This window comes from Carlito syrichta, unplaced genomic scaffold (genome assembly GCF_000164805.1).
Source record: "Carlito syrichta isolate Samal-C Ts95f unplaced genomic scaffold, Tarsius_syrichta-2.0.1 Scaffold135908, whole genome shotgun sequence".
Classification (NCBI taxonomy): Eukaryota; Metazoa; Chordata; class Mammalia; order Primates; family Tarsiidae; genus Carlito; species Carlito syrichta.
This window is the reverse complement of record NW_007080004.1, coordinates 158,764-172,589: the sequence shown is the minus strand read 5'-3', so window position 1 is coordinate 172,589 and position 13,826 is coordinate 158,764. Positions and strand designations below refer to the sequence as shown.

The 13,826-nt window shown below is 43.1% G+C and overlaps 1 protein-coding gene across 1 annotated transcript in view; it reads left to right on the top strand.

The window, feature by feature from the left end:
* Nucleotides 1-6,526, top strand: part of RBL1 (RB transcriptional corepressor like 1) — an 87,824-nt gene extending 81,298 nt beyond the window's left edge. Inside the window, exons 19-21 of the mRNA XM_021708372.1 lie at nucleotides 1,017-1,165; nucleotides 4,558-4,722; nucleotides 6,314-6,526. Coding sequence (XP_021564047.1) covers nucleotides 1,017-1,165; nucleotides 4,558-4,722; nucleotides 6,314-6,484 — 485 coding nt within the window. The 3' untranslated portion in view covers nucleotides 6,485-6,526. The remainder of the gene's footprint in view (nucleotides 1-1,016; nucleotides 1,166-4,557; nucleotides 4,723-6,313) is intronic.
* Nucleotides 6,527-13,826: the final 7,300 nt, after the last annotated feature.

The window sequence follows — 13,826 nt, the reverse complement described above, 5'->3', positions numbered from 1 at the left end:
CCTTAGTTTACTATATGCATCCTGAATTTTCATTATAATATGCAAAATTTTCTCTACTTAATTAACCACACAGCTTCCCCCCCTCACCCAATCAAGATCCTTCAAAAATAGCAAGAGTAAAAAAGAAAAGTCTAAATTTGGACTGAAATTCCGTGGGGCTGCTTGACCCTTGGACTACATTTGAGTTTCCTGGTTTTCCTAAGGTGAAGGCATCCTTCTACCCATGTTCTCAATGTTTGCAGGCCAGGGTATTGAGATTGGGAACTTTTGTTTAATATACCGAATTATTTTTAATTGGCAGTAGTTTTCTTAGCTCCTCTAAAAAGATGATTATTGTATATATAAGTAGATGATAGTTTGTGAAACTCTTTCCCCAAAAAAAGAAGTATGAGAAAGTTCTGCCTGGTGTCACAAGCTATCCCAGAGTGATACCGATGAAATAGGAAAGCACTCAGTGCGAGTTGTCATTGTATAACTGAAGGTGCTCACCAAAAACTGAACACTGGTTCCTGATCAGGGTTCCTGTTGTGCATGTGGAAGTAAGGCTCCCAGAACACCTGTCACCTGCCATATATTTGCCTGTGAGTTTGCTTTACCTTTTAGAGTCTTTCCACCTTCTTCAAAAAACCAGAAAGAATATCTGTAAGTGCTTTTGTAATCTGAAGATAGAGTTTGCCACTACCAACCATACTGTGGAGCTAGCTAAACGCCAGTGCAGGGTTAGTGTCCCTTTGTGGGCCACCAGTGACAGTGGGCTTAAAAGCTATGGTTGTGAAAACATTCTTGCTAAAATGGTATCTAGAGAAAAGAGCACCACCTTCAGTTCATATATTTGCATTTCTCTAGATTCTAATTTGATTTATAAATAATGCAGATGGATTTCAGAAACTTCTCTGAAAATATCAATTGCTTTACATAAATATTTGTGGTTTTTTTACTCATGGAGAGGTAATTAAAATCACCAACTTGTATATTAAAGTATGCTTTGTATCACAACACTTAATTCTTTTTAGCAGACATGGAAGATGCTACAAAAACTCCTGAATGTTCCAGTGGAACAGTGAAAGAGGAAAGAGGTGACCTTATCAAATTTTACAATACAATATATGTAGGAAGAGTGAAGTCATTTGCATTGAAATACGACCTGTCAAATCAGGACCATGTGGTATGTTGTAACGTTTTACTGTTATGAGTTTATTTTGCTATATAAATATATATGTGTTTTTGACTTGGAGTCTCACTCTATCACCCAGGCTGGAGTGCAGTGGCATACTCATGACTACCACAACCTCAGCCTGCTGTGCTCAGATGTTCCACCTCAGCCTCCCAAGTAGCTAGAACCACAGGCGCGCACCACTACACCTGGTTGATTATTTTGATTTACTGGAGATGAGTTCTTGTTATGTTGCTCAAGTTAGTCTCAAACCCCTGGGCTCAGGCAGTCCTCTTGCCTCCACCTCCCAAAGTGCTGGAATTACAGGCATGAGCCACCATACCTGGCCTTTACTATATAAATATTTCAGAGTTTAAAAGCTCACTATATGCATTATATAGGAGAAAATATTCTACCAATTAATCAGAGAATGACTATTTACTTAATCAGAGTGATTAAAGCTATGATATAACACAAGCCAGAGGAAAACTTGAGAATTTTATCTGTGATTGTGTCAATAGAAATTATGTATACATATGGATAAGAACTAGATGGGAACATGAAAATGTTAAAAAAACCTAATTTGGGTCATTTTTTTTCTGTTTTTGATCTCTCTTGTTAAATTATGAGTTAAATGTTTTTCTCGAGATAAAGAGAAAAGGAAAGAAGTAGGCCTGGATCATTAACAGAGGAAACACTAAGAAATTTTTATGCAACCCTAGTTTTGGCAATAGTAGCAGTTCTGAGAGTTACCAGTGTATAAGCTGAGGCTGATTCTCAGAAGACTAGACTTCAGCTGTAAGAAAGAGGGCCCTGGCACTGCATTCCAGTCTGGTTGACAAGTGAGACTCCAATTCAAAAAAAAAAGAAAGAGGACCCTACATGGTGGCATGTGCCTGTAGTCCAAGCTACTAGTGATGCTGAGGCAGAAAGATCACCTGAGCCAGGAGGTCGAGGCCTGTTGTGAGCCGTGATCGTCCACTGCACTCCAACCTGGGTAGCAAAGTAAGACCCAGACTCAAAAAAAAGAAAGAAAGATAACCCTAGTAGAAGCTGCAGCCAGCCAGCCATTTGCCATGTGTATATCTGTACGTGTCTCTACATTTCTGTCCTTGCTTTTTTCAAGAAATGTGATCTATGACTGTCCTCAGAGACCATAACTATTCATCCTACTCCATCAGTTTCGCCTTCCCTCTGTCACGTGCTATACTATGAATTTCTCTACCATCAACCAATTGAAACTAGTTGTATAGCTTCAGTTGAAGTTGATTAATGGAATATCAGTTACGAGCCATCTCCATTTAGTTTGTTTACATTGTACAGACTGTTGAGGGAAAATGAATCGCTGCTCATCTAACTTATTTCCAAATTGTTGCATTTCTCTCTTTTTTTGTTGTTTTTTTGAGTCAGAGTCTCACTCTGTCGCCCAGGCTGGAAGGCAGTAGCACACTCAAAGCCACCGTAGCCTCAACCTGCTCAGACGATGCTTTCACTTCAGCCTTCCAAGTAGCTGAAACTACAGGCGTACACCTGGCTTATTTTTTTATTTATTGTAGAGACGAGGTCTCGCCATGTGGCCCAGGCTGGTCTCTAACCTGTATACTCAGGCAATCCTCTAGCCTCTGCTTCCCAAAATGTTGGAATTACAGGCATGAGCCACCGTGCCCCACTGTTTACATTTCCATATGAAGGCTTTCCTATTTCATAAACAAATTTTTTTTCATGTTGGAATCATCCTGCTGGTTCATAGAATTCCCTGCTTCCCTTTTTATTCTCTCTGCTACTGCTTTGCTTGGGGGATAGGACGCTGCATAGAGAGATTATTATTACAAGTGTTGGAAATTAATTATTCTTTGTCCCAACTTTCTCAGCATAAACACAAGATTCCCATACTTCTGACTTACCTTCTGGTATCTTGGCCGGAATTCTTGACACTAGTTACAGGATTTTCTGAAAGATCCAGAAAGATAAATTCTAATTTATCTGTTAATAAAAAAAAAGAAGAAGAAAGAAAGAAAGAAAGAAACAAGGGGTAATGGGGTGAAAGGCCGGGCACAGTGGCTCACGCCTATAATCCCAGCACTTTAGGAGGCCAAGGTGAGAGGATTGCCTGGGCCCGCGAGTTCAAGCCTGGGCAACTTGGTGAGACCTCATCTCTATAATAAATAAAAAATTAGCTTGGCGTGGTGATGTGTGCCTGTAGTTCCAGCTACTTAGAAGGCTGAGGTGGAAGGTTCACCTGAGCTCAGCAGGTCAAGGCTGTGGTAGCTGTGAGCATGCCACTGCACTCCAGCCTAGGTGACAGAGTGAGACTCCAACTCAAAAAAAAAAAAAAAAAAATGAGGTGGAGCACAGTGACTTACACCTGTAATCCCAGCAGTTTGGAATGCTGGGATGGGAGGATTGATTAGAAGCCAGGAGTTCCAGACCAGCCTGGGTAACATAGCAAGACCCCATCTCCACAAAAAATTTAAAAATTAATCAGGCATGGTGGTGCATGCTTGTAGTCATAGCTACTCAGGAGACTGAGGTGGAAGGATCACTTGAATCCAGGAATTCAAGGGTGCAGTGAGCTATGATCACACCACTGTACTTCAGCATAGGCAACAGAACAAGACTTCATCTCTTAAAATAATGAAGGAAAAAAAAGGAGTAATGGACAATTTATTTTCTTTGCTTTTTTTCAGCCACAAATAAGCTCTTACAGTATAACTTGACTCCTAACTACAAGATGCCATAATAATTTTTATTCAAGCTGGGTACAGTGGCTTATACCTGTAGTCCCAATACTTTGGAAGGCTGAGGTGGGAGGATTACTTGAGCCCAGGAATTTGAAACCAGCCTGGGCAACATGACGAGACCTCATCTCTCCAAAAAAATTAGCCAGCCATAGTTCATATACCTGTAGGCCCAGCTTCTTGAAAGCCTGAGGCAGGAGAATCGCTTGAGCCAAGAAGTTTTTTGGGTTTGTTTTTTTTTTTAGTTGAAGTATCACTCTGTCGCCCAGGCTGGAGTGCACGCTCATAGCCACTGCAGCCTCTACCTGCTGGGCTCAGGCAGTCCTTCCTCCTTATTCTTCCAAGAAGCTGAAACTTCAGACGTGCACCACCATGCCTGGCTAATTTTTTTATCTATTGTAAAGACAAGGTCTTGCCAAATTGTCCAGGCTGGTCTTGAACCCCTGGACTCAGGCAATCCTCTAGCTTTTGCCTCCCAAAGAGCTGGGATTATAGGGATTATACTGCACCCGGCTTAGCCCAAAAGTTTGAGAATGTGGTAAGCCATGATTGTACCACTGCACTCTGGCCTGGGCAACAGAGTTAGACTCCAACTCAAAAAAAAGAAAAAGGTGAGATTTTAAAAAAAATTTTTATCTTAAAAATCTGACTTTTGGGTTATTTTAGATGGATGTTCTACCACTCTCTCCTTTTCCACATATCAAGCAACAGCCAAGCTCCCCACGCCGCATCTCCCAGCAGCACTCAATTTATGTTTCTCCACACAAGAACGGGTCAGGCCTTATACCAAGAAGTGCTCTGCTATACAAATTCAGTGGCAGCCCTTCTAAGGTAAGATGCATGCAAGCTATACTCCAAAAAAACTAATGTACATATATTGGCTAAAAGGTGAATTTCAGGGTACCAATCAGGAATTGTTAATCTTGCCCCTTTTTTTGCCAAGTTACTGTTGTACTAATAAAATATGAACTGTTAACAATGGCATGTTTCCTGTAATTGAGAGCAGTATATTTAGTTGAGGCAGTTTAATTCATTACTGTTGATAAGAAATTTGGGTGTCTCCTGCTTCAAACAGCATCTTGAGAGGGAACCAGTAAGGCAACACCTGAAAGTGGTCAGACATGGAGAATGTTAAGTTCAAAGAATGGCCTTGGAAGTCAAAGTGCATATAGTGGGTGGTATCTCAGACGGTGAAAAGTCTGAAAACAGAAGCCTCCTCTTATGTGCATAGACAGCTCTGTAGTTATCTCCATCTTTATCCCCGTTCAGGAATGAAGATGTGATATGGACATGATAGCTGTTTTCAGATGTTTACAGGATGTCAAGCAGATATGTTCATATGTCTACAGAAGCCAGAATAAGTGTCAGCTGAAGAAATGGTAGTGGAGCAGATTGTAATTCAGTCCAAATACAATGGCAGCTTCTAAACTTGATCAGTTTCCTATTCAGTTCCTAACAGTAGTTCTTTTTTGGGGGGGGAGTTGGAGTCTCACTCTATCACCTAGACTGGAGTGCAGTGGCTGCACCCGGTCACTGCAGCCTCAACCTGCTGGACTCCGGTGATCCTTCCACCTCAGCCTTCCAAGTAACAGAACTACAGGCGCGTGCTACCACGCCCGGCTAATTTTGGATTTATTGTAGAGATGAGGTCTTGCCAAGTTAACAGTAGTTCTTAATGTGTAGTCTCCAGACCAGAAGCAGCAGAAGCATCTAAGAATTTATTAAAAGTGAATTCTTAAGGCTCACCCTCACCTACTGATATCAACATTCTGAGGGTGGGGCGGTCCAGTAATCTATGTTTTAAAATACCTTCAGATGATTCTCATGTTCCCTAAAGTTTAAGATCCTCTTCATCAGAGTGATGCTTTTCAATCTGCAATGTCCTTACTGATTATCTGGGAATCCTTGTTAAAATACAGACTCAGGGGCCAGGCACGGTGGCTCAAGCTTGTAATCCTAGCACTTTGGGAGACCGAAGCAAGAGGATTGCCTAAGCTCAGGGGTTAGAGACCAGCCTGGGCAACTTGGTGAGACTTCGTCTCTACAATAAATCAAATAATTAGTCAGGCATGGTGGTAGTCCCAGCTGCTTAGAAGGCTGAGGCAGAAAGATTGCCTGAACCCAGCCCAGCAGGTCGAGACTGCAATGGTCGGGAGTGTGCCACTGCCCTCCAGCCTGGGCAACAGCGAGTGAGACTCCAACTCAAAAAAAAAAAAAACTACTGTTATAAGGTAAATACAGTTTTTTAAACCACCTGAAAAGGTTAGTTCTAGCCACCGTTATTAGATTGGTCTAAAATAAAAAAATATTTCTAACCCAGTATTTAGATTTGGATAGAGGGCAGGAAGAAGCAGTTAGCTGGTTCTTTGCTGTTGTTTCCCTTCTTGCCCTCTTTTTCTCACACCTTTTCTCTGTTTTGCAGAGTTTGAAAGATATCAACAACATGATAAGGCAAGGAGAGCAGAGAGCCAAGAAGCGTGCAATAGCCATTGGCAGTGACACGGAGTCACCTGCCAAACGCACCTGTCAAGAAAACGATGATGTTTTACTTAAACGACTGCAGGATGTTGTCAGTGAAAGAGCAAATCATTAATGTCTCTGTTTCTATGATAAAAGCACTTTCAAGTTGTTCTGCAGAAAGCTGTGGCTCTGTCCTTCAAACCAATTAGACCTATTGATGGTAAATATCACTGGATCATGGGAAAAATTGCACCAAAATTATGTGCTTTTTTTTTTTTTTACATTTTTCCAAAATGTAGTTGATAGAGACGATAGAGATGTATTTTGAGTTGGACTGGAAAAGAATGTTTTGTTCAGTACCAGTTACTTAGAAGGCTGAGGCAGAAGGCTTGCCTAAGCCCAGCAGATCAAGGCTGCAGTGGCTGTGAGCATGCCACTATACTCCAGCCTGGGTGACAGAGTGAGACTCCAACTTAAAAAAACAAAATGTTTTGCTTTAAGTGCCTTTCAAAAATATTAATAATCATGGAATTTGGGTACGGTGGCTCATGCCTATAATCCCAGCACTTTGGGAGGCTAAGCCAGGAGGTTCACTTGAGCCCAGGAGACCAGCCTGAGCAATACAACAAGACCCCATCTCTGATAAATAAAAGTTAAAATTTTACAAATAATAATAATCATCATCATAGATTTTTTTTTTTTTTTTTTGAGTTGGATTTTCATTCTGTCGCCCAGGCTGGAGGGCAGTGGCACACTCACAGCCACCCCAGCATCAACCTGCTGGGCTCTGGCAATCCGTCTCAGCCTTCCAAGTAGCCAGAACCACAGGTGCGTGCTACCACGCCCGGCTAATTTTTTATTTTTTTGTAGAGATGAGGTCTCACCATGTTGTCCGGGCTGGTCTTGAACCTATGGCCTCAGGCAATCCACTCGCCTCAGCCTCCCAAAGTACTGGGATTACAGGCTGGGTCACTGAGCCTGGCCCATCATGGATTTTTTTTTAATGTTTCTTCCTTGGGTTAGATTTTAAGATGAAGTAAGGAGAAACCCCATAGCTTTTTAGCTCTCTTTAAAAATAAATCAAATGTCTCCTCCTTCTGTGTTTTGTAAAAGCAGATTTATACCTGAGCCCCTGTGCTATTCCCACTCCTTGCTTTCCAATCCTAAGCCCTTTTAGCCTGGTGTAACAACCCTAAAAGGGGTAATGTCTTATTTTTTAAACTATTACCATTTTGTTTTTCATGAACTTAGTCATACCTGATTGTGTTAACTCACATACTTCTCCAAATAGGAAGCTGCTTCTCAAGCCTATAGAATAAAATTCAGGTAAACTTATTAAAAACTAAATTTTCTATGAGTAAGGTAGCACCATGATAATGAGTGAGTGATATACTGTTTTTGAAGTCATCATAAGATCAGCCATTCTCAATGTCTAATTGAGTTTCTAAAAATATTCTAAACCTTTTTTAAAATCACATTTAAACCACCTTGTGCCTTATCATTCTAATATGCATCCATGAGACAGCTGTTCATCACTCCCCTCTTTGTTCTCAGTACTCTTCTTGCGTTGTGAGAGTCCCATTGGTGTTCCTATGGAGATGTTTTCAGTACTAGGATGCAGCTTTCCAAAGAATCACTTGTTCTAGTATGTTTCCAGAGTCTGGAAGGACATGGATAAGTCATTTTTAAATAATTTAAGAATTTTTATCAAATGTATGTGTTTTTAACTGTAAGCCTTAGTTGTTTTTTGTTTGTTTGTTTGTTTTTATGAGTTGGAGTCTCACTCTGTCACCCAGACTGGAGTGCAGTGGCATGTTCCCAGCCACGCAGCCTCAACCTGCTGGGCTCTGGTGATACTTCTGCCTCAGCCTTCCAGGTAGCTGGAATTACAGGTGTGCACTACCACACCCATCTAATTTTTGATTTATTGTAGAGATGAGGTCTCGCCAAGTTGCCCAGGCAGGTCTCGAACCCGTGGGCTCAGGCAATCCACTCACCTCGGCCTCCCAAAGCACTGGGATTACAAGTTGAACCACCAAACCTGGCCCAAACCTTAGTTTTTTAAAAGGATAATGTTGGCCAGGCACGGTGGCTCATGCCTGTAATCCCAGCACTTTGGGAGGCAGAGGCGAGAGGATTACCTGAGTTCAGGGGTTTGAGACCAGACTGGGCAATCTGAGAAGTCCTCATCTCTACGATAAAACAAAAAATTAGCTGGGTGTGGTGTCATGCACCTGTAGTTCTAGCTGCTTGGAAGGCTGAGGCAGAAGGATCACCTGAGCCCAGCTAGTCGAAGCTCTGGTGGCCGTGAGCATGCTACTGCACTCCAGCCTGGGTGACAGAGTGACTCTGATTCAAAAAAATAAATAAAATTATGTTGAACTTACCAATGTCTGATCATGGCTATCTGAAATAGTCTAAGATTTGGCTATCAATTAGTAATTTGTGTTGTGGAGAATCCTATTTTTAAATTTTAAGGAGAAAAGGAATTTTGATCACATTTTACTTTAATGAAAATTACTTCTTTATTTTTGTGTAGTATCTACACTGTTGTTATATACCAAATAACCTAAGTCTGTCTTGAATCCTTGTACATATTTTTATGTAGCTATAACTATTGTATCATTTTTATCTTCATTATTAATGTGCAAAATATAAAATGAGCATTTGTACATTGACTATATAAAAACCCTGGACATGTTTTTATCAATTTCAGGACTAGGTATCAATGTCCATAAAATGGTTAATAAAAATTGGAATTTTTGAGATTATTGAAAAAACTATACTTTTGCTCTTTTCTGTGTGACTGGAAGCAGTTGTGCAATCATTTAAAATCTATGTCTTTTTAGATATCTATTTTATCTTTTAAATGTCTTAGTATAACTTGAAAGTGAATGTTTCTGTGACCCCCCAGGACCTTGGGAGGGAATGGAGAGCAACTGCTTAGTGGAGAGTAACTGCTTATAGTGTTTTTTGTGGGATGATAATGAAACTCTTTTGGAACTTGATAGAGTGGCAGTTGTGCAACATTGTGGTTTACTCGGTACCACTGAATTGTACCCTTTAATGCGGTTAATTTTATGTTTTGGCCGGGCTTGGTGGCTCAGCCTGTAATCTCAGCACTTTGGGAGGCCAAGGTGAGTGGATTGCCTGAGCCCGTGGGTTCGAGACCCATCCAGGCAACTTGGCGAGACCTCGTCTCTACAATAAATCAAAGACTAGCCAGGCGTGGTAGTGCATGCCTGTAGTTCCAGCTACTTGGAAGGTTGAGGTGAAAGGATCTCTGGAGCCCAGCAGGTCGAGGCTGCAGTGGCCGTGAGCGTGCCACTGCATTCCAGTCTGGGTGACAGTGTGAGACTCCAACTCAAAAAAAAAAAAGTTATGTTTTGTAAATTTCACCTTAATTTTTAAAAAAAACTTAGATTCATACAAAGAAACAGTATTATTTCAAGTCTTTGGAATAAATATGTGGACCAAGATATGATACTGAATTAAAGAAAAGGCTCATTTCTCTCTGAGGAGTGCTTTCAGGCATATTTCTCCACACAAGTCCCACAGCTTAAAAATTATTTTCTAAGCCGGGCTCGGTGGCTCAGCCTGTAATCCCACGCCTTTGGGAGGCTGAGGTGAGTGGATTGCCTGAGCCCGCGGGTTCAAGACCCGCCTGGGCAGGCGAGACCTCATCTCTACAATAAATCAAAAAATCAGCCGGGCGTGGTAGCGCGCGCCTGTAGTTCCGGCTAATTGGAAGGCTGAGGCGGAAGGATCGCCGGAGCCCAGCAGGTCGAGGCTGCGGTGGCCAGGAGTGGCCACTGCACTCCAGTCTGGGCGACAGAGTGAGACTCCGACTCAAAAAAAAAAAAAAAAAATTATTTTCTGAGATCGGACTTGGTAGCTCAGCCTGTAATCCTAGCACTTTGGGAGACCAAGGCAAGTGGATTGCCTGGGCCTGCAGGTTTGAGAGCAGCCCAGGCAACTTGGCGAGAGGCAAGACCTTGTCTTTACAATAAAAATCAAGGCCAGAGCTGGGCTCGGTGGCTCAGCCTGTAATCCTGTGCCTTGGGAGGCTGAGGTGAGTGGATTGCCTGAGCCCGCGGGTTCGAGACCCACCTGGGCAACTTGGCAAGACCTCATCTCTACAATAAATCAAAAAATCAGCCGGGCGTGGTAGTGCATGCCAGTAATTCCAGCTACCTGGAAGGCTGAGGCGGAAGGATCACCAGAGCCCAGCAGGTTGAGGCTGCGGTGGCCGGGCGACAGAGTGAGACTCCAACTCAAAAAAAAAAAAAAATATCGGGACCAGGCACGGTGGCTCATACCTATAATCCCAGCATTTTAGGAGGCCAAGATGAGACAATTTCCTGAGCTCACAGGTTCAAGACCAGCCCAGGCAACTTGGTAAGACCTTATCTCTACAATAAATCAAAAAATGAGCTGGGCGTGGTGTCACATGCCTATAGTTCCAGCTACTTGGAAAAGTGAGGCGGAAGGATTGTCTGAACCCAGCAGGTCGAAGCTGCGGTGACCGGGAGCGTGCCACTGCACTCCAGCTTGGGCAACAGAGTGAGACTCCAACTCAAAATAAAAATTATATATATATTTTTTAATGAGTTAAGAAAGGTAGATTTATTTTATTTATTTATTTATTTTGAGTTAGAGTCTCACTCTGTCACCCAGACTGGAGTGCAGTGGCCACTCCTGGCCACCGCAGCCTTGACCTGCTGGGCTCCGGCAGTCCTTCAGCCTCAGCCTTCCAAGTAGCTGGAACTACAGGTGCATGCTACCACGCCCGCCTAATTTTTTGATTTATTCTAGAGATGAGGTCTCGCCAAGTTGCTCAGGCAGGTCCCGAACCCACGGGCTCAGGCAATCCACTCACCTCGGGCTCCCAAAGCGTGGGATTGCAGGCTGAGCCACCAAGCCCGGCTGAAAAGTAGTTTTATTAAAGAGAAGATACACTGTGAAGGGCATAATGGGCAGGACAGCAGCAAGAGTGTCTGCTGTCTGCTGCCAAAAAAATTATTTTCTAATTAAGATTTTAATGCAGTTAGAATATATTAATCAGATTTTTTTAAAGGGTAATTTTCTAGTTTGTTTTAGTTTTGTTTTTTTTTAAAGTTGGAGTCTCACTCCAGCAGGTCGAGGCTGCAGTGACTGTGAGCGTGCCACTGCATTCCAGTCTGGGTGACAGAGTGAGACTCCAACTCACTGCAGCCTCAGCCTGCTGGGCTCCAGCGATCCTTCCACCTCAGCCTTCCAAGTTGCTGGGGTTGGTCTTGAACCCGTGGGCTCAGGCAATCCACTCTCCTTGGCCTCCCAAAGTGCTGGGATTACAGGCTGAGCCACCTAGCCCAGCCTTAATTTTGTTTCATTTGAGTCTTTTCACTCAGTCAACAAGCTTTACTGGCTACCTACTCTGTGCCTGGTGCTCTACTAGGTGCTAGGGACATAAACATGAACCGGACATAGTTTTTGTCCTCAGTATATAATATTTGTAGCCTATTAATGTAGTGTGATAGGCCAGGTATGGTGTCTCATGCCTATAATCCCAGCACTTTGCGAGGCCTAGGCAGGAGAATTGCTTGAGGCCAGGAGTTTGAGAGCAGCCTGGGCAACATAGTGAGGCGCTGTCTCTACAAAAAACATAACCAGACATGGTGACATGCACCTGTAGTCCCTGCTACTTAAGAGGCTGGGCAGGGAAGATTGCTTGAGCCCAGGAGTTCGAGGTTGCAGTGAGCCCATTGCCCTCCAGTCTGAGTGACAGAGTAAGACCCCAACACACACACACAAAGAAATAGAAATATATATCTATAATGTGATAAGTATAGTGATACAGCCAAGAGGGTGCTGTTAGCACCAAAAAGGGAGTGATTCACTCTGCCTGGGCAGGTTTGTCAGAGAAACCTCTAAAAGGATAGGTTATATGGTAATTTAGTCCATCTGGATGAATCACTGTCAGGACAGTAAAAATATTCAAGACAGAACACAACCTGTGGAAAGGCCTAGAGATATGAAAGTACCATAGGCTGGGCAACCTCTTTCAGGTCCCCTCCTATTATGGGAGCTTTTCTGTCTTAATAAATCCTACTTAAAAAAAAAAAAAAAGTAAAATTAAAGTTAACAATTACCACCAAAAAAAAGTATTATGGGTTTGGGAATTGCAGGTAATTTTGACGCTACAGTGTAGTGTGTAAATGCAAAAGTGTGATAGAAAGTAGGGCTAGGCTGGGTGCAGTGGCTCACGCCTGTAATCCCAGCAGTTTAGGAAGCCAAGGCGAGAGGATTGCCTGAACCCAGGGGTTTAAGACCAACCTGAGAAACATAGCTGGACCTTGTCTCTGCAATAAATAAGTTACTTAGGCTGGTGACTCATGCCTGTAGTCTCAGCTGCTTAGGAGGCTGAGGTGGAAGGATCGCCTGGGCCGGGCAGGGGAAGGCTGAGTTGACCATGATCATGCCACTGTACTCCAGCCTGGGTGACAGACTCCGAAAAAAAAAAAAACTGTCCAGCCTAAGATGTCGTTTCACTGAACTAAGTGATTGTAACCACCTTGGCAAGAAAAGCTGCACACTTTAATTGTGATAGTGACAGCAGACATAGAAGAGACACCCAGAGGGACACCTAACTCTGGCCATGCACCCTAGTCAGGGATGGGCTTCATCAGGAAGATGATTTTCCAGAAGAGATCAATAGTAATTATGTGGGGTAACTAGGACACTGTGAGATTACTTGGTGTCAATGACATTCACCAAGTATGATAACAGAAAAAAGGCCCCTGAGGTTTCAGATCCTACATTCAGGCAATGGTTCCATTAGATGTCCCAACGGTAAGCATCACCTGCGAGGCCTTATTAACTATACGGATTACAAGACCGGGGCCCTAGAAACTGACCCAAAAGTATAGCCCAGGAACAGTTTTGTTCACAAACTCTGAGGCTGCTCTTTTCAGGGAAGTTTGGAAGGCACCTGTCTGGAGTTCAGCAGAAGGGTATGATGGCCGAGAGTATAGAGATGAAAGTTCCAGTAGCATCCCTGCTACCACATCACCAAATTTATAATTTTGTATTGTATCACGGCAGCCCCAAATCAGACAGGGCACTCACCCAGTATTTACCCATCCCAAAGAAATCACCCACAGAGCAGGTTGGTAAAGACAGGGGATCATTAACACTTATGGGAGGCCAGGCTCAGTCTTGTAATCCCAGCACTTTGGGAGGCCAAGGTGAGTGGATTGCCTGAGCCCGTGGGTTCAAGACCAGCCCAGGCAACTTGGTGAGACCTCGTCTCTACGATAAATCAAAAGTTAGCTGGCCGTGGTAGCGCACGCCTGTAGTTCCGTCTACTTGGAAGATTGAAGCGGAAGGATCGCTGGAGCCCAGCAGGTGGATGCTGGGGTGGCCGTGAGTGTGCTACTGCACTCTAGCCTGGGTGACAGAGTGAGATTCCAACTCAAAAAAAAAAAAAAAAAAAC